General features: G+C 43.3%; 1 protein-coding gene across 1 annotated transcript; it reads right to left on the bottom strand.

Moving 5' to 3' along the window:
- Positions 1 to 1,929: 1,929 nt before the first annotated feature.
- On the bottom strand, positions 1,930 to 23,614 carry hs3st3l (heparan sulfate (glucosamine) 3-O-sulfotransferase 3-like). The gene is made up of 3 exons (XM_034193762.1): positions 22,961 to 23,614; positions 2,468 to 2,697; positions 1,930 to 2,332 (listed from the first exon to the last, which is right to left on the bottom strand). The coding sequence occupies exons 1-3, from the start codon at positions 23,431 to 23,433 to the stop codon at positions 1,944 to 1,946; spliced, it is 1,092 nt and encodes a 363-aa protein (XP_034049653.1). The 5' UTR covers positions 23,434 to 23,614; the 3' UTR covers positions 1,930 to 1,943.
- Positions 23,615 to 24,657: the final 1,043 nt, after the last annotated feature.

Below are 24,657 nucleotides of genomic sequence, written 5' to 3'. Positions count from 1 at the left end.
TGTTGCCAGATCAGCTTTGCAGGTTGGAGCCTTGTCATGGACCATTTTCTTCAACTTCCACCAAAGATTTTCAATTGGATTAAGATCCAGACTATTTGCAGGCCATGACATTGACCCTATGTGTCTTTTTGCAAGGAATGTTTTCACAGTTTTTGCTCTATGGCAAGATGCATTATCATCTTGAGAAATGATTTCATCATCCTCAAACATCCTTTCAATTGATGGGATAAGAAAAGTGTCCAAAATATCAACGTAAACTTGTGCATTTATTGATGATGTAATGACAGCCATCTCCTCAGTGCCTTTACCTGACATGCAGCCCCATATCATCAATGACTGTGGAAATTTACATGTTCTCTTCAGGCAGTCATCTTTATAAATCTCATTGGAAAGGCACCAAACAAAAGTTCCAGCATCATCACCTTGCCCAATGCAGATTCGAAATTCATCACTGAATATGACTTTCATCCAGTCATCCACAGTCCATGATTGCTTTTCCTTAGCCCATTGTAACCTTGTTTTTTTCTGTTTAGGTGTTAATGATGGCTTTTGATTAGCTTTTCTGTATGTAAATCCCATTTTCTTTAGGCGGTTTCTTACAGTTCGGTGACAGACGTTGACTCCAGTTTCCTCCCATTCGTTCCTCATTTGTTTTGTTGTGCATTTTCGATTTTTGAGACATATTGCTTTAAGTTTTCTGTCTTGACGCTTTGATGTCTTCCTTGGTCTACCAGTATGTTTGCCTTTAACAACCTTCCCATGTTGTCTGTATTTGGTACAGAGTTTAGACACAGCTGACATTGTGTGATGATTTACCCTCTTTTAAGAGTTTGATAATACTCTCCTTTGTTTCAATTGACATCTCTCGTGTTGGAGCCATGATTCATGTCAGTCCACTTGGTGCAACAGCTCTCCAAGGTGTGATCACTCCTTTTTAGATGCAGACTAATGAGCAGATCTGATTTGATGCAGGTGTTAGTTTTTGGGGATGAAAATTTACAGGGTGATTCCATAATTTATTCCTCAGAATTGAGTGAGTCCATATTTTTTTTTTTTCCCTCTGCTTGGTCTAAAAAAGTAACAGTTACTAACTGCCACAATTATTTTTCCTGATTTCTTATAGTGTTTCTTAAAGCCAGAAAGTTGCCATTTGAAATGACTTTAGTTTTGTGTCATGTCTGTGATCTGCTTTTGTTCTACAAAATTAAACAACTGAATGAACATCCTCCGAGGCCGGTGATTCCATAATTATTGCCAGGGTTGTATATGGCATGTTTCCATCTGATTCTCAAAGAGCTTTACAATGATGCCTCACATTCACCCATTCTCACACACACACACACACACACACACACACACACACACACACACACACACACACACACACGTCAGGGTGCTGCCATGTGAGGTGCTCACTACACACCCGGAGCAACTTTGAGATTAAGTACCTTGGCGATTTTTCTCAGTCAGACCGGGGTTTGACAGGAGGATCCTCTGATCCCACCACTTAACCACTAGACCATCACCTCCAGTACCAGAGGCTGGAGCTTGGTGGATTGCCACAGCAGCATGTTGACAAACAGATATTGCCCAACTGATCTGCTCGATCGACGTGAGTGATCTTGTCCATCTTGCTGCTGAAGCTCCTACACAAACGAAAGGGCATCGTTAGCAACCGAACGGAAGCTGCTTTTCCTAATTCACCACGTCACCAGTTACGCAAAATGGTGGGTTGGAAGTTTTGCTCATTGTCTTAAATAATGCTGCTTTCTGTGAAACACTCGATCAGTAGTGATCAGTGTATCAACATTGAGCTTTCATGTGTAAGTCTTGGAGATGTCCTTCTGCTGGACAGACACTCACACCCGCCTCCGGTTTCTGTGCATTTTGTTCTGTATGTTCTGCCTGCAGATACGTCCTCAAGTCCCACCCAGTCAGGTGGGTCATTGCCATCCAAAGTCCTGACCTGCCATCTGATAGAATCGCTGGTTGTGTGGCTTGTAGAACTCCCGAAGTCTCTGCATCACCTCCGGGTCAATGGAGGCGTGTGTCCTCCCTTTAGTCTTCCCCAGGCAGTGAGGCTTACTGCTTCCCTCCGGCTTCTTCAGGCACGGGAAGCCTTTGGTTTTGTTGAAATAGAAGTGTTTGTCTGTAATGATCCTCTGGAGACCCAGAAAGTCCTGGACTTTCCCCAGCTCTCCAGCCGGGTCGGAGATGAGCCTCTCCCCGCTGACCATGTGGATCTGAGTCCTGGGGAACCACGCCAGCCAGCGCTCCAGGTGCTGAGCATACAGGCCGATCCACAGGGGGCTCCACTGAGAGTCGATCTGACCTGGAGCCACAAGAGAAATCATTTGTGAGCCAACGATAAGTCAAGACTCGGGTCTAAAAGGTCTACAGTCTTGATGAAGGATGAGTGAACATCAACATGATGCAGATAAGACAAAACAACACAATGAGTCGTTACCCGTTGTGCGGTTTTTGAAGGCGAGGTTCTCAAACGGAGGGATGTCGGGGGTCTTGGAGATAATCTGTGTGTAGTCCGATATGGCTCGGGTCACGGGGTCACGGACCACCACTATCAGCTTCACATCCTGTGACATGGCATGGACTCGCGGAGGCGTTTCCATGGCAACAAAATAGCGAGGCGTCTTTTCCATAACGATCTGGCCTTCCAGCGCTTTAGGCATCAAACTTCTGCCGAGAGAAGAGAAGAAATTAAAAGTGAAGACATAAAATTGACCGATGTGACATTTGAGAAAGTATTTGTGTCCAGTGGTCGAGAACAAATAAAATCCAAGTTAAACTTCAACAAATACTTGCATGTTTTTAAGATGTGATTATGGTCATTATACAAAACGTACAACAAAAATGGAGAGAATGTCTCCTTTTTTCAGTGTAAACAGATAAAGTGCAAAAAGGTTTAAATAGTTTTAAGTTTAAAATCCTACATTACATTTTGTTTTAATTCCAAATTTAAAAAAATAAGAAAGAACTGAGGGGTTGCCCAAAAGATATATTTTTATTCACATTATTTTTAAATATATGTCATTGAAAAAAAAAAAGTCTCCACACAAACATGGTTCCTTAAAAGCGTCTCATCGCCGCCTCCACACAAGAAGCCCAGCAGATGGGGCTAATTTAGAGATAAATGACTCCAGGGGGCCCCCCAGGAACCACTGGGGACTCGGTGCATCTGCTGACGCACCTGTCACACACCTGACAGCCTGACCGCGCACGCGTACAGACGCCGCAGCTTGAATCCTGATATGTTTCAGACTCATCCACATTAAATGTGATACACCAGTTTCAGCTGCTGAGAATTGTTTGTGTCACTGGCACCGTCGTCCTCCTGCAGCTCACCAAAAGATATGTGGCAGAAAATTAATGGATGACGGCAGCGCAGACACTCCAAAAGTATGTTAATTACTCATTTATAATTGTCTTCTTTTCAGAGACACCGCTTAATAATGAAAACACAGTGAACAAAAAGTGCCATTTTTCAGTCCCACATCATTGTTTGTGTATCTTCACTGTCGGCACCGTACGGCTGAAGGATGCACCTGAATATTTATCAAGTCCTCAAGTGTTCAGCCCTTAAATAAAATCCAACACCACCACTGCTAATGGACAGATATCCTTCAATCACATTCATTCATTCATTTTCTATACCCGCTTATGCCAGTCACGGGTCACAAGGGATGGAGCCTATCCCAGCAGTCACAGGGCGTGAGGCGGGTTCACACTGGACAGGACACCAGTCTGTCACAGCGGCGGCTCTAGGGTTCTTGGAGGGGGAGGGGGTTAGGATGACTAGGGTGGTGCGGGGGGGGAAAATTTGAAATTAACGGTGCATTTTCCTGCAATCTCAGGCAATTCAAGCATGTATTTTGGACTTTTGGAATAAGTAATTACTATAATTTTAATAAAAAGTTGAGATGGTCCCACCAAAGACAGAATGAATGGCATCTTATTGTTTTGTAAATAGTTGTACAAAAACGCCTGAAGCATTTCCTGCATTTTATTGTAAATAGTTGTATGTAACTTTGTTATTTGCTACATTTTTACATATGTTTTTGAAATTTAAAATTTATATTTGCATTCCAAGTTATATAAATGGTTTGTTAAACATGTTTGGGGTTTTCACAGCAAAAAAAAAAACAAACAAAAAAAGTTTTTCTATTCAGATTTTATGTTTGTGTGAATTTAGGTTAAGACAGTAAGATTGAAAGAAAAACTGTAAAGTAAAACAGGTGATATTGTGCTGAAAAAAATTATACTAAACAAGACAAAGTAAACAGTATTTTAAGGTAAATTATGAAGGTCAAACAAAAAGTAGTCAAAAACGGCCAATTATACCCTGGGCCCAGAGGGTTAAGCTTTTGGCTGACAAGTTGTAACATAGCCATTTAATTTTTAGTGCAGCCGCTTAGATCCGTCAATGTGTCACAGCGACACAAACATTCACACCTACGGTCAGTTTAGAGTCACCCGTTCATGAACCCGCATGTCTTTGTTAGTGGGAGGACACGGAGCACCCGGAGGGAACCCATGTGAACACCACACAGAAAGGACCAGGCCATAAGAGATCCCACAACCTTGACATGATGCAACAGTGCTAACCACTACACCACCGTGCCTGCCTTTCAATCGCATCAACTAAAAAAAATAAAATTGTGAAGCTGAGTGAATAAAGCTTCAAATGCAACTTCAAAGTCTCAATCTGAATGAAATGTCTCAGTGAATCACTTAATTTTGAAAAAGATTCATTGTCTTGTGAGGCTCAAAAAAGTTTCATTCAGCTATTGTTTTAGAAAATGGTTCATTCTGAAAACTCTTGAAATCTAAATGAAGCATCTATCTTCAGAAAATCACTTTCATTTCAGATTTAAATGTGGAATTAAGCAATTGTTTCTTTTTAGAATAAAATTTTAGTCCATAAAGTTTAAAAACACTTGGTTATGAAAATGAATCACTTTTTTAAGTCTCAAAAAATGAAACAACTTCTTTGGAAATTAAGTTTCAAAAATTTTGAAAATACAAATGAAATAATTGCTTCGGAAATTGATTCTCTTTGGAAACCGGTAACTATGAATGACACAAAAATAAATAAAAGAAACAAAAATCTTTTCAGAATAAGATTTGTGGTTTCAAAACGAACGAAAATGATTCACTGTTCTGAGGTGGTCAACAAACAAAACAAAACGAACGATTCAGAAAATGATTCACTGTTCTGAGGTGGTCAACAAACAAAACAAAACGAACGATTCAGAAAATGATTCACTGTTCTGAGGTGGTCAACAAACAAAACAAAACGAACGATTCAGAAAATGATTCACTGTTCTGAGGTGGTCAACAAACAAAACAAAACGAACGATTCAGAAAATGATTCACTGTTCTGAGGTGGTCAACAAACAAAACAAAACGAACGATTCAGAAAATGATTCACTGTTCTGAGGTGGTCAACAAACAAAACAAAACGAACGATTCAGAAAATGATTCACTGTTCTGAGGTGGTCAACAAACAAAACAAAACGAACGATTCAGAAAATGATTCACTGTTCTGAGGTGGTCAACAAACAAAACAAAACGATTCAGAAAATGATTCACAGTTTGAAAAATCTCAAGAATTCAAGTGAAACAATTGCTTCAAAAAAGATAATAAAATGTTTCAAAACACAGATGAGAAAATGATTCACAGTTTTGAAAGGCAAAAAAAAAGGGATAATTGCTTCAGAAGATGAGTCACTCATCCAAACACACTAATGGCCTCAGATGACGCACAGCGGGGCCCCCTACACTGAATGTTTTGCCACGCTCCTGCACAGGTGGAGGATTTTGTGGACTTTGTGCTTTGTATTCTCATATTTTTTGCAAAAAGTAGAAGTCATGGAAACAATGACACAAAATAGCAGAGACAGAAAGCAGGAGACAGAACAGGACGCTGTGACTGTCCTCTGACATCCACTCGGGTTTCTGCAACACACCCTTTTGTCAATACAACCACAAACACGTAGATATAGCACACACACACACACACACACACACACACACTTCATCTGATGGGTGTGAAGCAGCACTTAGGGTCACTTAGCCTGCAGACATTTAAACTCCAAACCCCTGAGCAGGAGGAGTCACACAGTCTGCCATCACACACACACACACACACACACACACACACACACACACACACACACACACACACACACACACACAAACAAACATTTGTGACAGCGTTTTAAATGAAATGCATCTTTGACCGATGAAGGAATGACCCAAAGATACAAACACACCTCCATTAGCAGCCTGTCTGAAGTGCCTTTGAGCTAAAAGTCCAAACACGAACCAAAGCGTCAAAAGGAAAAAGACCATCTGCATCACTGGAATTTTGTTTTGCTTTTATCAGTCTGGAGTTTTAGTCATGTAGATTTCTTCCAATCAGATTTATGTAGATGACTTCAGAATGTTTTTATGGATATATATGGTATCAGATCTCGTAGCATGTGCTGGGGCTACATGTCGCCACACCCACGACAACACTGAACCGCCTCACAGCCTGGATGGTCCATCAAAATGGAACCATCTATCTGTCGCAGCCATGTGACATGCGGGCATGTCCTTGGCCTTTTAAAGCCGTTAAGCCCTGTTTACACATAGACGGTAAGACCTCCCGGAAGTGTCCCGGAAGAGTTTTTGGCCGTCTTAAGGATCAAACGCCGTTGTTAATGCCAGCACTAGGGGGCGTGGCTTAGTTCCGGCTTTATCGGGAATCGTCGAAAAAATTATTCAACATGTCAAATAATTCCGGGAGCCCTCCCGGAGAATTCGCGTGATGACAAAACGCGTTTGCTACTTTGTAATCGCCATTTCATCCTGCCCCTTCCTGTAGTGCCGCAGTTTACACCGCCATAATTGGTGGCTGGCGTTTTATCCCTAATCAACGGCGTGTAAAACGGCGATAGAGCCCACATCGTTGTCCTCAAGGGCGTTTTAACCGGCGACAGAGGCAGACAAAATGGTGGCGCTAGCGGACAGTACGCCGTTCTAAATGCCACCTCCCGGTTAACGGCATTCCAAACGGCCGATAGGCGGCGGTCAGTATAAAAACGCTAGCGCGCTGCATGCAGGCCTCTCACTCGTGGCCAGCTCCAGATATTTTTGCAGAGAAGCTCCAGTATGCCTCCTAAAAGAAAACTGGCAGCGGCAAGGACTTACCAAGAGGTCTGGTTCAGAAGCAGAGGTGAGGCCTGTGGTGGAGGGGGAAAAGGAAGGAGAAGAAAAGGCTGAGGATGATCTCCCTCCCCCTGAAGTGACAGAGGCATGTATTCCTGCTGCTTCAGCCTATTATACTCTGGGGGCGGTGCCTATATGGAAAAGTTCCTGGAGTAACGCAGGATTTGCCTGGATAAAACCAGCGGTACACAGGGCATTATCGGCAGCAGCAGAACACCGCCATTCTCACGCGCGTCTTAACCTGCGATTGTAAAGGATAGAACTGGGTATTAACCCCCGTTGCCTGATGTGTGCCGGATGCTACGGCGTCAAAACGCCGCTTTATTCGGCGGATTTAGCGGCGTTTTATCCGCGTATTTGCGGCTAGTACGGCGGTCAAAATGCCAGCGAAATGCTCCGCCCCTTTCCACCGCGAAAACAGCCGGAACTACTGCGAACTTCAGTCTACGTACTACCCGCAACAAAACCGTCTATGTGTAAATGGGGCTTTAGGGTCCTCAAAGTTGAGGCACCTCCATGTTGGTTCGGAGAAATATGCCACATGGTCAAAATGCCATAGCCGATGTTCCCTCACAATGCAGATAAATTTCATTTGAATCAAACTAAATAAGCCTTCATTTGACGCGAAGTCATTCCAGCAGTACCCAAGGATCCTCTGGAGGAACCTGGTACCAAAGACAATCAGCTGTCGCCTTAAGACGCTGGTTAGTTCTCAACCGTGCAGTAAGACCAGAAGCACCAGGACCCTCAAGACTTATCTTTGTTCACCACCCATAAGCACCTCAGTGTGACTTCCTAACTCCATAAGCTCTTCTCAGGAATCTCATTATTTCAAAGGCTGAAAATCCAGAAACTTGAAGGTCACTGCTGAAAAAAGTGAATCTCTCAATAGCTTTGACACTCTCACCACCTACAGATACACTTCTGATGGCCAAGTCCAGAAAGCCACTGAAAGGCTGGATTTTAGCTGTGATCCACGACCATTGCAAACCCAGACACTCCTCCACCTCACTCAGATTGTCAAGTGCTACCATCAGGACACATATTGATTTCATAAAGATCACAACATTGTCCACAAAGTCACCCAAAATGCCCCACCCAACACCCAATCCATGCAAGCACTGAACAGAGTAGGATCCAAAACACATCCCTGAAGAACACCAGAATTCTCTGAGAAGACACAGACTCTGTACAGCACAGAGTCTATGATATACAGGCTGTCTATGATGTTCAGCAACTTACGGGGATCCAAAGAATACTTAGGATATGTCATACAGGAGACCGATCAAGCAACTCATAGAAAGACGAAGTGCAAAAATTCATTGAGTATACTCAGATAGCTAGGAGGGGTGAAGCCAGACTGCTTTGGCTGCTGAGCAGCAAGTAACTGGACCTAATTCTGTACATGTACTTTTCCCAACACAGAGAGCAGTCCAATACCCCTGTAGCTTCTGCAGCCCAAGATGGAACAGAAAGATTGATAACAGATGGAAAGAAAGATTGTTTGCAATCTCAGGAGAAGAGCATCTAAACCCCCTGGAGAACCTCAGCACCAACCACCTTCAGCAACTTCAACATCTTTGTGATCTCACTGCATTTGATGATTTGCGTCTGAATGGCCAATCAGCCACCAGGACCCTGGAACTAGCTAGCCCAGTGGGACAATACAGCAGAGTCATCTGTCAGAACCTGACTGCGATAAGACACGGCGTTGGCTTGGAGGAACATAATGCTTTGATTCATCTTTAAGCAGGCTGAGTGTCACTAGACCACAGATGGATGTTACCCAAGAAAAGATTAGGTCAAAATCAACACCCTCTGATCCTATGCAAAAGAGTTTTATATGAACTTATATGCAAATATATTGGGTTAGTGACAATTTACCTACTTACTGCCCGTATGCCCCTTTGGCATGTAGGGCAGCAACAAAGGAACGCCACTGCTGCGTTTCCCTTCTGGTGTCCAGTGAAGGACTATGTGGGTGATGTTGTCCTGTTCCTGCCATATGACATGTCCAGTCCATCTCCATCGCCTTCACAAAATGATGGTTCCCATGCTGTCCTGGTTGCAGCGGGCGAGAAGTTCTTGGTTGGAGATGGTCTCAGGCCAGAAGATCTGTAGTGACAATTTGGTGATGGGTAATCATGCGGTGAAGGCCGTGGCTGTACCTCCTGTACAGCAGTAGCTAAAAGTAATGAGTTACTTTGATGAGGAACTTGAAAATGCAAATTCACCTTCTTCTAGCAAGAACAATGAATCTCCAGGTGAATCAACATTCTGTTTCTAAACCAACCATATCTGCACAAAACCATGAACCAGCCTTAAGATCTCCCTCTCACCCCTGCTGGGGAGGGTGGTGTGTGTGTTCCTCAAGCTTGGGTCCTCTCCCAGGGACCTGGGATGTTGAGGGTTCGAGACAGTATCTCAGCTGTTCCTCAGACTGCACTCTTCTGGAAAGAGACCACTGATGTTGTGGCTGGAATCTGCTGGAGCCACTCTTCCAATTTGGGTGTTACAGTTCCTAGTGCTCCTATTACGACAGGGACCACTTTGGACTTTACCTTCCACACACACACACACACACACATATACACAAATTGGTGGGAATAAATATTACTTTGATAGATATCTAGAGGTGATTAGATTTCAGAGTTTTTAAAGTAGTTTGGTCATCGGGTCAAAGCCAAGGAAAATGTGATCTGAAACATTTTTCAGATCTCACCCAAGAAGCCTAGATGGAGGATCTAAAGCATATTGATCAGAAAACTACTTGATTGGTACGAAGAACTTCATAATGAAGTCACACAGAGGTCATGTCATTTAAAACACCATTACAGGCATACATATATTTACTTGTAGATCTAAGGCATAAATAAGAGCAACTGTCTGGTTTTGTTGCCCATTTTCCAATATTTCGGTGGCCATCCACAGTGTTTCACAGCGGTCCAGTCAAACCCACTTGGGATGACTACGTGTACTGGAGGTGATCCAGGAAGCAGCAAACAAACAGTCTCTAGATGAAGGCGGTGTGGCAAGACTGGAAGGCGTTCGAGTAAATGAAAGGGGATGGACTGAAATCTGTAAAGCAGCACCGGGCCTCAGCTGGGATGAAGAGTGGCAGGTGGAGTCTGGGGAAGCCAGGACCCTCTGGAGCCCCCACGCTGTGTCATGTGTAAGTGTGAATGTGTTAAATGTGGCGCAATTGCAGTCGCGTGTAAGCAGCAAAAGAAGGGTTGGTGGGATTTGAGGATGTGGTAGATCAAAGATTTTGAATCTGGTCTGCTTATCTTTGATGTTTGATCCAAGATGATCAGAGTCTGACTGTATTGGTTATGCACACACAAGTACAATATTTAACATGTACTTGTGGGTAATTGTGCTTCTGAATCCATGCATGAGTGTGTTTGAACGTGCGCATAAGCCTGACCGCGTGTTATTGGGGAAGCGCTCATCCATTTCCTCAGTGCGGGGGACCATTAAGGGGTCCGTCCATTGTGACTGTGCCCTGTCCACTTCCAGGAGACATCCATCATGAGGGGCCTCCAGCCCCCCCTGTCTTTTGCTTTCCAAGCGCCAAGGGAGCACCTTAATGAGGGCCAGATTGCCCCACCCGTCTGGGCCTTATGGTGATGTCCTCCAGTACAGTACATGGACGGGACGGATGGCACCTGAACCCCACGTGCACAACAAACAATAATACAGATGCAGCAAAGCAGATAAGAAATGCCAACACATAAATAAAATAAATCTGTCAAAATAAACACTGTACTCTCCTGCAGAGCAACAACCTGGATTAACCAGAAAACCCACATTTTGCCTTTACCCCAAAGTCCCGCCCACTCAGCGCTGATTGACATCACACTCTGTGTGCAGCCATTCTGCTGCTATTTGCACAGCAATTAAAGTCTATTGTAAAAAAAAAACAAAAACAAAAATACAAGTAGCACCATGTGCTGTGCCGTGGCTGGTGTATGGGTATGAATTTAAAATCCTCCCTTAATTAGTTTAATCAGAATTACAAATGAAGTAGAAAAAAACAGCTGAATCTGAAAAGACAGGAGTCAGTTCTGTCCTGTTTCTTTCTGTAAAGTTAATGAAAATGAGATGTCTTGGAAAATATAGATAAAAAAAAATTAAATAAAAAAAATCAGCCTTCATTTCCTGATTTAATGAGAAAAAAAATCAAACCTTCCTAATCTATATAAACTTACCATTTAAGCATTTTGCAGGCCAACTTATAGACCTACATCTGTAAGATTCTTAAAAATCACTGAATCAGCATTTGAAGAATTTGTTGAAAATCTCAAGAAACATTATACAGTCAGCATTTTGACTCTTCTCTATACAAAATTCAAAATTTAAAAAGATAATTATAATAATAAGAAACACCTGCTCAGTGCTTTTCATCTCTGTTCAATCTGCTCCATTAGCAAACAGCTACCAGATGTTTATCAGTAGTTTGTTCAGAGCATCCGGAAAGTATTCACAGCATTTCACTGTTTCCACATTTTTTTATGTCACAGTATTATTTCAAAATGGAGTAAAATTAAATGGAGTAAAATTCTACTCACAACACCCCATAATGACAACATGAAAAAAGTTCTTTTTTTTAATTTTTGCAAATTTATTAAAGATAGAAAAAAATCTTCTTGAATATGATGCCATAAGCTTGGCACACCTATCTTTGGGCAGTTTGGCCCATTCGTCTTGTTGAACCTTAAAATGTGTATCAGCTGCAAATTGTGAATTATCCGCAAACTGTTAATAATTTTGCTGCAAACCATGAATAAAATATCCCACAAAATGTACATAAGTCACAAAATGTGAATACCATTCATGATATATTTTCTTTCAGTTTAAGTAGTTTACGGATCAATTACTTCAGGAAATCTTGATCGCAAACCCCATCACCTCAAAAAAAAAATGTGTGTGGGGGGGGTGACACTACACCCGGTGAGTTGGGGGGGAGCCCCAATACAGGATTTCACCTTTGGTGTCAAACGTCCGGCCCTGCTGGGCGTGACCCTCTCTGGAGACAATGGTGGGTGGGAGTTTGACTGGGGTGGTACAGTTGTTAAATGGTGACGTAGGTGTCCTAAGGCAAACTCAGGGAGGGCAGAAATCTTGCTTGATCTTGATTTTTTTGTATCAATCAATCAATCAATCAATCAATTTTATTTATATAGCGCCAAATCACAACAAACAGTTGCCCCAAGGCACTTTATATTGTAAGGCAAGGCCATACAATAATTACGTAAAAACCCCAACGGTCAAAACGACCCCCTGTGAGCAAGCACTTGGCGACAGTGGGAAGGAAAAACTCCCTTTTAACAGGAAGAAACCTCCAGCAGAACCAGGCTCAGGGAGGGGCAGTCTTCTGCTGGGACTGGTTGGGGCTGAGGGAGAGAACCAGGAAAAAGACATGCTGTGGAGGGGAGCAGAGATCAATCAGTAATGATTAAATGCAGAGTGGTGCATACAGAGCAAAAAGAGAAAGAAACACTCAGTGCATCATGGGAACCCCCCAGCAGTCTAAGTCTATAGCAGCATAACTAAGGGATGGTTCAGGGTCACCTGATCCAGCCCTAACTATAAGCTTTAGCGAAAAGGAAAGTTTTAAGCCTAATCTTAAAAGTAGAGAGGGTGTCTGTCTCCCTGATCTGAATTGGGAGCTGGTTCCACAGGAGAGGAGCCTGAAAGCTGAAGGCTCTGCCTCCCATTCTACTCTTACAAACCCTAGGAACTACAAGTAAGCCTGCAGTCTGAGAGCGAAGCGCTCTATTGGGGTGATATGGTACTACGAGGTCCCTAAGATAAGATGGGACCTGATTATTCAAAACCTTATAAGTAGGAAGAAGAATTTTAAATTCTATTCTAGAATTAACAGGAAGCCAATGAAGAGAGGCCAATATGGGTGAGATATGCTCTCTCCTTCTAGTCCCCATCAGTACTCTAGCTGCAGCATTTTGAATTAACTGAAGGCTTTTCAGGGAACTTTTAGGACAACCTGATAATAATGAATTACAATAGTCCAGCCTAGAGGAAATAAATGCATGAATTAGTTTTTCAGCATCACTCTGAGACAAGACCTTTCTAATTTTAGAGATATTGCGTAAATGCAAAAAAGCAGTCCTACATATTTGTTTAATATGCGCTTTGAATGACATATCCTGATCAAAAATGACTCCACGATTTCTCACAGTATTACTAGAGGTCAGGGTAATGCCATCCAGAGTAAGGATCTGGTTAGACACCATGTTTCTAAGATTTGTGGGGCCAAGTACAATAACTTCAGTTTTATCTGAGTTTAAAAGCAGGAAATTAGAGGTCATCCATGTCTTTATGTCTGTAAGACAATCCTGCAGTTTAGCTAATTGGTGTGTGTCCTCTGGCTTCATGGATAGATAAAGCTGGGTATCATCTGCGTAACAATGAAAATTTAAGCAATGCCGTCTAATAATACTGCCTAAGGGAAACATGTATGAAGTGAATAAAATTGGTCCGAGCACAGAACCTTGTGGAACTCCATAATTAACCTTAGTCTGTGAAGAAGATTCCCCATTTACATGAACAAATTGTAATCTATTAGATAAGTATGATTCAAACCACCGCAGCGCAGTGCCTTTAATACCTATGGCATAGGTATTAAAGGCATCCTTCTGACTGTTTGGATTTTAAGCAGGTGGTGTCAGAACTCTTTAGACAAGCACATACACCAAATCCTGAAGAAATTCACATTTTGCAAGATACATGTTCACGTTTCGGGAGATATTTTTTTCAGTATTCATGATTTGCAGAAAATTTGCATTTTGCAGCTGATTCACAATTTGGTTTGATATCTTGGCTGTGTTCTTAGGGTCATTGTCCTGCTGAAAGATAAACCGTTGCCCCAGTCTGAGGTCAAGAGCACTCTGGAGCAGGTTTTCATCCAGGATGTCTCTGTACATTGCTGCGTTCATTTTTACCTCAATCCTGACTAGTCTCTCAGTTCCTGCCGCTGAAAAACATCCCCACAGCATGATACTGCCACCACCATGCTTCACTGTAGAGATAGTGCCTGGTTTCCTCCAAACATGACGCCTGGCTTTCACACCAAAGAGTTCAATCTTTGCCTCATCAGACCAGAGAATTTTGTTCCTCATGGTCTGAGAGTCCTGCAGGTGCTTTTTGGCAAACTCCAGGTGGGCTGCCATGAGCGGTCTCCCTCTGGTCACTCTAAAAAAGCTTTTCCACATTGTCATTATGGGGTACTGTGTGCTGTGAATACTTTCCGGATGCACTGTACGTCCTGCCACTTGATTTGCTGAATGCATCTGATATCAGGTGTGGACAAAACCAGGAGAAATGAGAAATACACAGAGGAGGAGGTCTGACATAAATAGTGTAGAAACACCTGTTGCACTTTGACAACAGGTGGCGCTCCACTGAGTTCCCCATTTCCGCCAATACAATGAAAGAATCATGAGATTTTTTTTTAATCATGTGCAGTCCACTGAGACAGTCTTGTGACTTCAGGTTGTATAAATAACCCGAACGTAAATTAACTGTGCAGCGCTGTGAAGGGATTTGATGGGAACGTAACTTCTTGGAAATGGACACTGAGAATGTGGCCTCTCAGGTTAAAGCTCTGCCAGTAATTCTGAGTCAATACAATATTGATAAAACTTATATTTCATGAACAAAGTACTTCCATCCACAGAATTGTTTTGTCAGACAGAAAACAAAAGAAAAGAATCTCCAGTGATGGTCCCTCAGGTTGAAGCAAAGGTCAGCGGAGATGTGAGGTTGGTGTAACACTGGCTTCACCCTTTGACCTCCGGCTCACCCGAGCCTTATCTCGAACCCCCTCCACCTCTTCACCTGTCATACCATCTCTCAGGATGCCACAACAACTAAAAGCATCACAAGCTGAGAGACGGATTCCTTCGGAGCTGCAGAGAGCAAATGCTGCGTGTAACACGATCCTCGTGTTCCTCTGTGGGAGATTACGCCAACGCAGGATGAAGCTTCCTGCTAATTGTAACAGAAGCCGAGCCGACCGACGCTAACCGATCTAATGCTGGAGTCAAACCAAGGTCAGGGCGAGGAGATAGAGCTATCGATCCCAGACAGCTCATCCAGGAGGAAACTTCAAGTCCATCTCAGCTGTTCCAGATCTAATCTGCTCTACAAACACCATTAGAGGATCTTTGTCAGGGGCTCTGATGTCCAAAGCCTTGGTGAAGCAAACAGTTTCCCCTCTTCAAATCAAACAGGAGTGATTCTGAGGAAGATGCACCAAAAAAGAAAAAAACAGAAGAAAACCTGGAAAATGCCAATAAACAGGAAAAAGCCTTACATTTGCTTAAATCGTGATGTTATTTCAAACAGGTGATGGTCTTCATGATTTGGTACATATTTTTCTCTCTAGAGTGCAGAATGTCAAAGTATTAAAATTAATCTGGAATTTCAGTGTGTAAAGGGCAAAGGTTCAAGCCTAAGCTTAACACCTGTGATCTCCAACCCTTCATTCATCAATAGCTGATATAACCACATGAGTAAAAGTTTACTTCAGGAAATCTTTGTCAGGCACTACAATGCAGAGTTGGGCATCTGGGTTGGTTACCATCATATAGTGGAAACGTATTGTGGCCAGTTCAATCAGTATTCCAAATCAATTTTTGTTTGTTTGTTTGTTTGTTTGTTCTTTGGAAGAAATGTATGCGGTGTTCTTCAAAAAGGACCATCTAGACTGTTATCACCAACAAGTCCAAAAGTCAGGCTCTGTCATGGTTTGGGGTTGGGTGCGTGCCTTTGGCAAATTTCATTTACACTTTGTGATGGCAGCATTCATCACTTCTATCCTCAGTGCCAAAATGTCTCAAGTTTTGTGAGAAGGAACGGCAACACTCCAAAGTGGTAAATGAAAAAAAAAAATACTTTTGTGTCCTGAATGTTTTCAGAGAATGGAACCACTGGTCACTCTCAGTTTTTCTTCAGTCTTCTTGCCACACTGCAAAATATGAAAGATGGAGTAAGTATGTCCATTTTTGAGCTACTGTATCAACATGGCGACCTCCGGGAGGCGGTGACCCTGAGTGAAACAAGGGAGAACCACCACCCGAGGTCCTGATTGGCAACTATGGAGACAGACTGCTCGTCCATCCTGAAAACAACCATCCACCTGTTCCAGCCAGGTGATAAGTGGGCGTGTCCTTGGATTTTTTTTCGGTATCTGATGTTCTCACTACTGAGGCCCTGTGTGCTGTGTCAGACTCAGTGAGATGCCCCATCTGATCATCGTGGTGTAGCCAATGTTCCCCAACAATACAAGCTGTTTGCTTCATCAATCACTGTTTATTTATGCAGAATGTATTAATTATAGTTTTCCCCTCTTCTCCTGGGTTCATCCAAGGGAAAACATATTAACTTTATTTTGATGGTCCACTAAGTGCGTTATGATTTTACTGAACATGTGCATTTCAAATTTTGCCAACCTCCAGAACAAACAACATCTCACACAACTCCTGTGATCTCTGGAGCCACCCCCCAAGGGCGGGGTTCAGACCCCAGGTTGGGAACCAGGGTTTTAGAAAATGTTTGGCTTCCACCAAAATAGTGGTTTGTTGTTTATGATCCACTTTGCAAATTTATGTGTCCACTGAATTTAACCTTTTAAAACATTTATTACAGTCTACGGTTATGACAAGAATTAGTGGCCCCTGGTGGCCCTACGATGAGCAACATGACTTCATCACTCGCATGCAAACAGAAGACCTACATGTTCCACTGAGCCAATAGTGCTGTTTAAACTAAGATATGTTGAGAAGAAAAACTGCAAACTTTTATGTTAGAAGATGCCAACGTGACCCGGAACAAGGGATTCACTGGTGCTCATCTGGATCCATCAGAATCCAAGGTACCAGAGCTGAAGCCATCATGCCAACGCATATGCTGCTAAATATGGGGGGAGGGGGGGTGTCTGTGAATCCTGAATCAAGATACATAAGGTATTGAGGGATGTGTGTGTGTGTGTGTGTGTGTGTGTGTGTGTGTGTGTGTGTGTGTGTGTGTGTGTGTGTGTGTGTGTGTGTGTGTGTGTGTGTGTGTGTTGTGTGTGTGTGTGTGTGTGTGTGGTGCCTCGGGTCTATTTAAACATAAAATGACATTTCTACTGACCACCTTAAGCCTAACATCAGAACCAAAGGGCACATTTCCATTGTGGGTGTGTGTGCAGTTTGTTATAAAGTGGTGTGAACACATCATTAACTCCCAGAGTAAAGTGACCCGGAGTCAGAGGTCAATTGACAGAGCCGGCGGTGATGTCAAGTGGCTCGAGGTATTGGAGTCCCTTCTGGTAAGAGGGGGAAATGTGACAATCCGGTGTCAGCGTTATGTCACCTGCAGCGTATTATGCTGCTTCTACCAACGCAAATAAATATCTCTCAAACATTTTGATTAAAACAAAATCCATTTCATGTTATAACATGGGACATTTTGTTTTTACGACACATCAAGTTCTGAAACTTTTACATTACAAAACCATAATAACACACACACACACACACACACACACTCATTATACAGACATGCTGCATATAAACACAAGATGTATTAATGATACATATAAATTTAAAAAAATGTTTGTTTAAAGCACGAACAAAGATTGATTTGGAGGAAAACACTTTCAGAAGTCGATATAAAAGCAATAGGTAGTAGCATTTTGTTGTGCATCATCATCTGCACCTGAGAGGATCTTATGGAGTCGTGAGGTCAAAGGTCAGAGGTGTTTGGGGATGCTGATATATTTGCAAGAGAGCAAAGTCTTTCAGGTCCTGGTGCTTCGACTCCAACCAGTGAGCTGACGGCCTAAAACATGACCCCCCCCCCCAAAAAAAATACAGTTTGCAATAGTTAAAGGTACCAAGGACACAGAGTAATAAATCAATGTGGCTGTGATTTTTCACAGCGCACGGCCCACTTTTCCACCTTACAATAAACATCCACGACCCACTACTAAAGCAGCCGCTGGCTCCAACACTTTAGTCCAAGCAGATGGATCATCATTTTTTTACATGGTTTGAATGTGAACATCTCGCTGTAAAGCCCCCAGCAGGCACGTATGTGACATGTTGTGGCAAAGGTGATGCGTAACCGCTGTGTGTGTGTGTGTGACCTTTAATGTAGTGTGTATAATCTGGGCATCATCTCATGCTTCCTGGCTGGTGTTTTGTCAACTTTTGTTTTAAACCATATCATGGATTTGGAGTTTCTGAACAATCTGGTGCTTTCCGGTCTGTCACAGGTGGCTCGTGCGTGGCGCTGTAAGACATTTTTTGTGGCAGGTGAGGTGATGCACACACCCATCTCAGCGCCACAAACACACCTTCTCTGTGAGAGGAGCTCCATGATGTGACGCTGAATGAGGGAGTCACGTTAGATTTTATTCTTGTCCGTGTGGTCTGCTGTGTGTCTTTTAGCTGCTGTTACACCCTCATGGGAGTCGGTGAGGATTATGTGTCCTTGCACTCTCACAGTGGACTCTGACAAAGTACTGACAAGCCTGGAGGAGTTGAATTAGTCTGTAAAACTCAATGAGTTAGTTTCTGTGAAGGCTCTCAGTTGTCCAGGTGGTTTCCATAGTAGAGAAGCTTGAATCTTCGACTGGACTGGGTTGCTTGACGCGAGGACGTTTCGCTTCAAATCGCAGAAGCTTCCTCAGCTAAAATTCTTGCTCTGGTGGTCTGACTTCTGTTTTGACTCTTGTAGAGAAGAATAAACAGAAGTCACAAAAGCTGGAGTTTTAAACCTAACCAGACCCCTCCTACCGAGAGGCAGATTGTTATAGGCTAGTGACTAAACAATAGCTCTAATTAGCACCTAATGTGCTCTAGTTAGCACCCTCCTAATGACAGGGCAGCTGCCCTCCTAATGACAGGATGGAAGCCTCTCCTGATGGCTCCCTTGATGACTCGCCTGATGACGTGAATGACTCATTACCATGAACAAAAGACTGAAACTCCTTTGACCTGAGTACTCCATTGTAAACAGGGGATAAAGCGTGTCTCAGACCCCCTCCCCGGTTAAGGCTGGGTTTCAAACGTTTCACAAAGAATGCCTCCTTGTCCCCTCTCTCAAACCATTTCTTCTCTCTGGCTAATATTTTAACTTCCTTGTCCTCAAACGTGTGGTTAGTGTCTTTAAGGTGGAGATGAACTGCAGACTGAGGTCCACTGGCGCCCTCTCTGCGGTGCTGGTATAGCCTTTTGTGTAAAGGTTGCTTAGTCTCATCTATGTAGTGTTCGTTACAGTTTTCCTGACATCTGATAGAATACACTACATTGCTCTGTTTGTAACTAGGGATCCTGTCCTTAGGGTGAACTAATTTCTGTCTCAAGGTGTTAATCGGTTTAAAGTAAACTGGGATTTTGTGCTGTCTGAAGATCCTCTGTAGTTTTTCCCCTACTCCTGCTAAATAAGGGAGAGACACTCCTCTTCTTCTTGTCTTCGTCTCCTGTCTATCTGGTCTCTTTGTTCTCTGGGACTTCTGCACTTTGTCCAGGGACCATCGTGGGTACCCACATACTGTGAGGGATTTCCGGACCAGTTATTGTTCTTTAGCCCTTCCCTCTGCAGTTGTGGGCACCTGTAGGGCTCTGTGTTGAAGCGTCCTGATCACCCCGAGCTTGTGTTCAAGGGGGTGGTTTGAGCCGAAGAGCAGATATTGGTCAGTGTGAGTTGGTTTTCTGTAAACCCCTGTCTGGAGCTGCCTGTTCTCTCCAATCGTAACATCACAGTCCAAGAAGGCTAAATGGTTGTTTCTGGTATCCTCATGTGTGAACTTGATATTGGCGTCCACCAAGTTGATGTGTTCTGTAAAGTCCTCAACCTCCTGTTGCTTGATTTTAACCCATGTGTCATCAACATATCTGAACCAGTGACTGGAAGAGATGCCAGTGAAAGACGTCAAGGCTGTCTTCTCTACTTGCTCCATGTACAGATTGGCCACAATGGGGGATACCGGGGACCCCATCGCACAACCATGAATCTGTCTGTAGTAATTCCCCCTAAACAGGAAATACGTGGTGTTAAGACAGATCTCCAAGAGTTGGCAGATGTGGTCTGGTCTGAGTTTGGTCCTTTCAAGTAGAGACACATCCTCCAGCAGTCTCTGCCTCACAGCTGAGACGGCCTCAGCAGTGGGGATGCAGGTGAACAAGGATGTCAAATCAAATGACACCATAGTTTCATCTGCCTCCAGCTGCAGGTCCCTGATCTTGTTCACAAAATCTTGTGTGCTCTCCACATGGTGGTCTGAGTTACCCACTAGAGGAGCCAAAATCCACTTGAAGTGCTTGGCCAAATTGTACGTGATGGAATCTGTGCTACATACAATAGGACTGAGTGGCACATCCTGTTTGTGGATTTTGGGCAGTCCATAGATGCACGGAGTGGCATCCCCAGGGTACAGTCTGTAGTATGTCTGCCTGTCGATGAGTCCCTCTTTCTTCAGGTTTTGGAGGTAGCTAATGATTTTCTTCTTATAACTGCTCGTAGGGTCTCTCTTCAGACGTTCGTATGTATTGGAGTCATAGAGCAAGTTGCTGATCTTGGCCTCGTAGTCCGATGTGTTCAGGACCACTGTGCATCTGCCTTTATCCGCTGGCAGGATAAGGATGCTTTGGTCCTTCTGCAGTGCTGACAAAGCTTTCCGTCCATCTCCTATGAGTTAGTTGAACTCAAACCATTTGAAGAAACCGATTGCCTTAAACCATTTGAGTTTGCCAACTTAAATAAAATAATTTCAAAAATTGAATTGTTTTAAATTACATTTAAATTTAAAGTTTTAAAAGTTTTAGTAACTTAATTTATAGTTAATCAAACTTATGTAAATCTAGTTTATGTTTTTCAATAAAAAAAAAGTGACAAATTTCTGCCTAAAAAATTTGCATTATATTTTGGAATAAATTTTTTTGATCCATTCTTTGGTTTACTTGTTGACAATAATCTACTTTCTAAAGAAAAAAAAAAACAAAATCTAAAAGACTACAACAGAATGAAAAATGCAAATGTTAGCCCATGAACAGAACTTGCAGTTTTTCTTAATGGTATAAATGTAGCGGCTTCACTCTGCGTTGTGTTGTTATGACTCCGCCCATTCGCTCCCCTCAGGATGCGAACTCATGATCTCCAGCATGGAAGTCGGACTCTCTAACCAGAAGGCTAAAACCCAAAGCTCTGACCTTGTGACCAGAGAATCCTTTTGAGCTGTTGTGAGTGAGGTTTACTAACTACATCTGCACAGCGACACCTGCTGGCCTCTGTTATATAAACTCAATTAAAATGAGTGAATGGAATGCACTGGAAATACATCACCAACACTTGAATGCCCCAAAACTTTAAATGCACTTAAAGGAACTGAGTTGTTATGACAACAATTCATTTTTGAGTTACTTTAATTATTGGAAATGAGTGACTACAACTTTTTTTTCAAAGTTTGAGTTACATTAACTTAATTATTCATTAAAATGGAATGTTCAGTTTAACAGTGTAGTCTGGATGTTCACAAAAAGCAGTGCACTTTTGTTTTTTGCAGTTGCTCCGCCTAATAGCTTCACAAGTGCCGAGACCCTTCAATAATGGCACATTTTGGGTGTGTACTCTGGAGTTTTCCACCCAAAACAATGGATCCCCACCACAAAAACACCTTGCTCAGAGGTCAGCCGCAGGGTAACCAGCCAGGGTTCACTGCTCACAGATGCTTTGCTCTTTTCGCCCTGATACATCTCCCCTTGCTGGGGCCCCTGCAGCAGCCCCGAGGATGGTGTTGGCACCCAACTCTCATCTTTCATCCTCAGCCACAGACAGAACCTTCCCCTTGCTGCTTCATCACCAGATCAGTTATTTAACAGCTACTGAATAGGTTCATTTACATCTACTTCAAAGACATAGATGTTCAACTTTTTATTCCTCAAGTCTGCATTTGTGGATCTCATAATGACCCTAAAACATGACCACGCTTTCACCTGATGTGCATGCATCCATCAAGTACAAGCAATATTCTATTATAAAGTAGATTGGAAGCCATCACAATTAATCATATTTTGAGCAACTCCATCTTTCCAGTCCAGCCTATTGAGAAAGTACTTGTTCCTCGTATAAATACATCAGTTTTTGGTGCTTTGCGGGTCCTGACTCATTCGTTCGTGCGCCTACAGTTGGGCACTTCTAAGTTTTCAGAGGCGACACATGACAACAGCAACATCTGGCTGCTGCTCCACAGATGATTACCCCGCTGATGTGTGAGAATTTAACACGCACACGCATGCACAACACTGCAGGCGCACGCGTGCACAGTTTGGCACAGCCAGATGGCACACAGTCTCTGACTGTCACCCTTAACCTACACAGAGGAACTGCACATGTATTTATATGTAAACAAGCAAACTTCCATTGTGCGCCGCAGTCAGTAAAGAATTTTCAGTGTTAAATTAACACTGACAGTGAACATGTGGTCCCACATGGCGACAGTAGGACTATATGTACCATCGTGTTAGTTTTACATTGGTGATTTTACTGTGCACGAACCGCTGACGCCACTGTGGGATAATATGCTTTAACTTCCATAAACTTTAAAACAAAATTGATTAAAGTGCTTTGGAGTCAAGATTACTGTGCTGCTGCAGCCTTTGATGACGTTTAATCAGAATATATTGTGAGATTTACTGAGTTAGACGTCTGTGCGTACCTGTACCAGTCCAGGCCCCGTGCGTAATGCCGGTCAAAGAAGTGTGGCTCCGACCCCAGGGCGCGGATGTCCGGGTGGAGTCGCAGAAACTCCAGCAGAGCCCTTGTGCCTCCTTTTTTAACGCCTATGATCAGAGCCTGGGGTAACCTCCGCGTGGCCGTCCATTCTTTCCCGGAGCTGTTCGCCTCCAGCGCGGAAAGACTTTCGGACGCGCCTTCGCCAACCGCGCCCGTGCCATCCTTTGGAAACGCGCCGCTTCCGTTTGTCACGTACGGCCATCCCTTCGCAACGAACTCGCGCACGGGTGGCCCGACCTCGGCGTTTTGTGCCAACTCCGGTTGACAGCATCCAGTGAGGAGATAAACCAAGGAGAAGCAGAGGATGCTGAGGGAGGACGCGATGGTGAGCCGGTGGAAGAGCCTCCGCAGGTCCGCGCTCAGAGGGTGATGATGGTGATGGTGAAAAGCTGCCATCCCTGAGAGATCCGCGTGAGGTTTGGGGCCATTCTAACTAAAACAAACAAGCAAATAAACAAAAAAACAAACAAAACAAAACTGCCAGCTCACATTGTGTTTAGAAGGCTGACGCGCCCCCGTGATTCTTGGAGAGTGTGTCACCGCGCGCTCTTTCCACCAGCTTTATTTTGCGTGTCCAGTGCGCACTATGCTCCCCCCCTCCGCAAAAAACTCAGCCTCATTAAGTCAGTGACTGTGGCCTTTAGTTTACGCGTGACATCCACGATATGCACCCACTTACTCACAGAACGTTTCTCTCCATCCACTCCACGGGATTACTGTCTCCACGGGAATTCGCGTGCAAAGACGTGGTAGGAGGGTGTGAGACATTATAGAGCATCTTTATGTCCAGCACCCTCCTGCTATTATCACTCATCAAAAAAAAAAAAGATTGATTCTGTTAGATCAGGTGTCAAACTGGGCCACCGTGGGCCGGATAAGGCCTGTGGACAGTTAGTTACAGCCCATGAGAGCATGATCCTGCCTTCAAATTGTCTCTACTCCCCCCAACATTACTGGATTGGATATATATTTAACTTTTCCCCTCATTCTGTCACATTCTCACCTTATGACATCATAAAGCTCTGACTGGAGAAAGACAGACTTCAGATCAGTTTGGATGTCAAAGTGTCAAACAGTTTAGCTGCTGTTGTGATGCTTTTTATTATTTAAGATACTGAGCAAATGCTGCATTTATGACCAAAAACAGTTTGTACACCAACCAGGAATTGTAAATCTTGCAGGAATGGTCTCTCAGTCCATTATAGGTAAACGTGGGGGTCAGTTGTGTTGTTTGAAACTGGGTTAGTTCGCTGATAGTAAAGCTGGTCACTAATTGGTTTAGTGGTTTACATCATTAGTTGTAATAAGGTCAAAGTCTTATAACAACTGGTCCACCAGCTGTTATAAGACTTTGACGTTTGTAAGACGAAGTCTCATTTAATACTAGAAGCACTCAGAAAGTGCAAACCTCCGCCAAGGCCATGGGGTCACTGACGCCATAACATCTACACGCCGTGGAATCATTGAACCTAAAAAAGTCTAACAATGATGTTTGCTCAGTAGTAAAAAAAAGTTTCATCTGCTGTGACTGGATAGCATGTATCCTTAGCGCTTGGCATCACAGTTTATTGCAACTTGCACCTTTCCCAGAAGCTACTGTCATCTGAGCACTGATATTGA

The sequence above is a fragment of the Thalassophryne amazonica genome, chromosome 18, assembly GCF_902500255.1.
Source record: "Thalassophryne amazonica chromosome 18, fThaAma1.1, whole genome shotgun sequence".
Classification (NCBI taxonomy): Eukaryota; Metazoa; Chordata; class Actinopteri; order Batrachoidiformes; family Batrachoididae; genus Thalassophryne; species Thalassophryne amazonica.
This window is presented reverse-complemented; position numbering and strand designations above follow the sequence as displayed.

Coding starts and splice junctions, on each gene's coding strand:
- hs3st3l (XM_034193762.1), bottom strand. CDS start 23,433: ATGGCAGCTTTTCACCATCACCATCATCACCCTCTGAGCGCGGACCTG. Junction 2,698..22,960: donor CGGGGCCTGGACTGGTACAG/GTACGCACAGAC, acceptor TTCTCTCGGCAG/AAGTTTGATGCCTAAAGCGC. Junction 2,333..2,467: donor CTTCAAAAACCGCACAACGG/GTAACGACTCAT, acceptor TTGTGGCTCCAG/GTCAGATCGACTCTCAGTGG.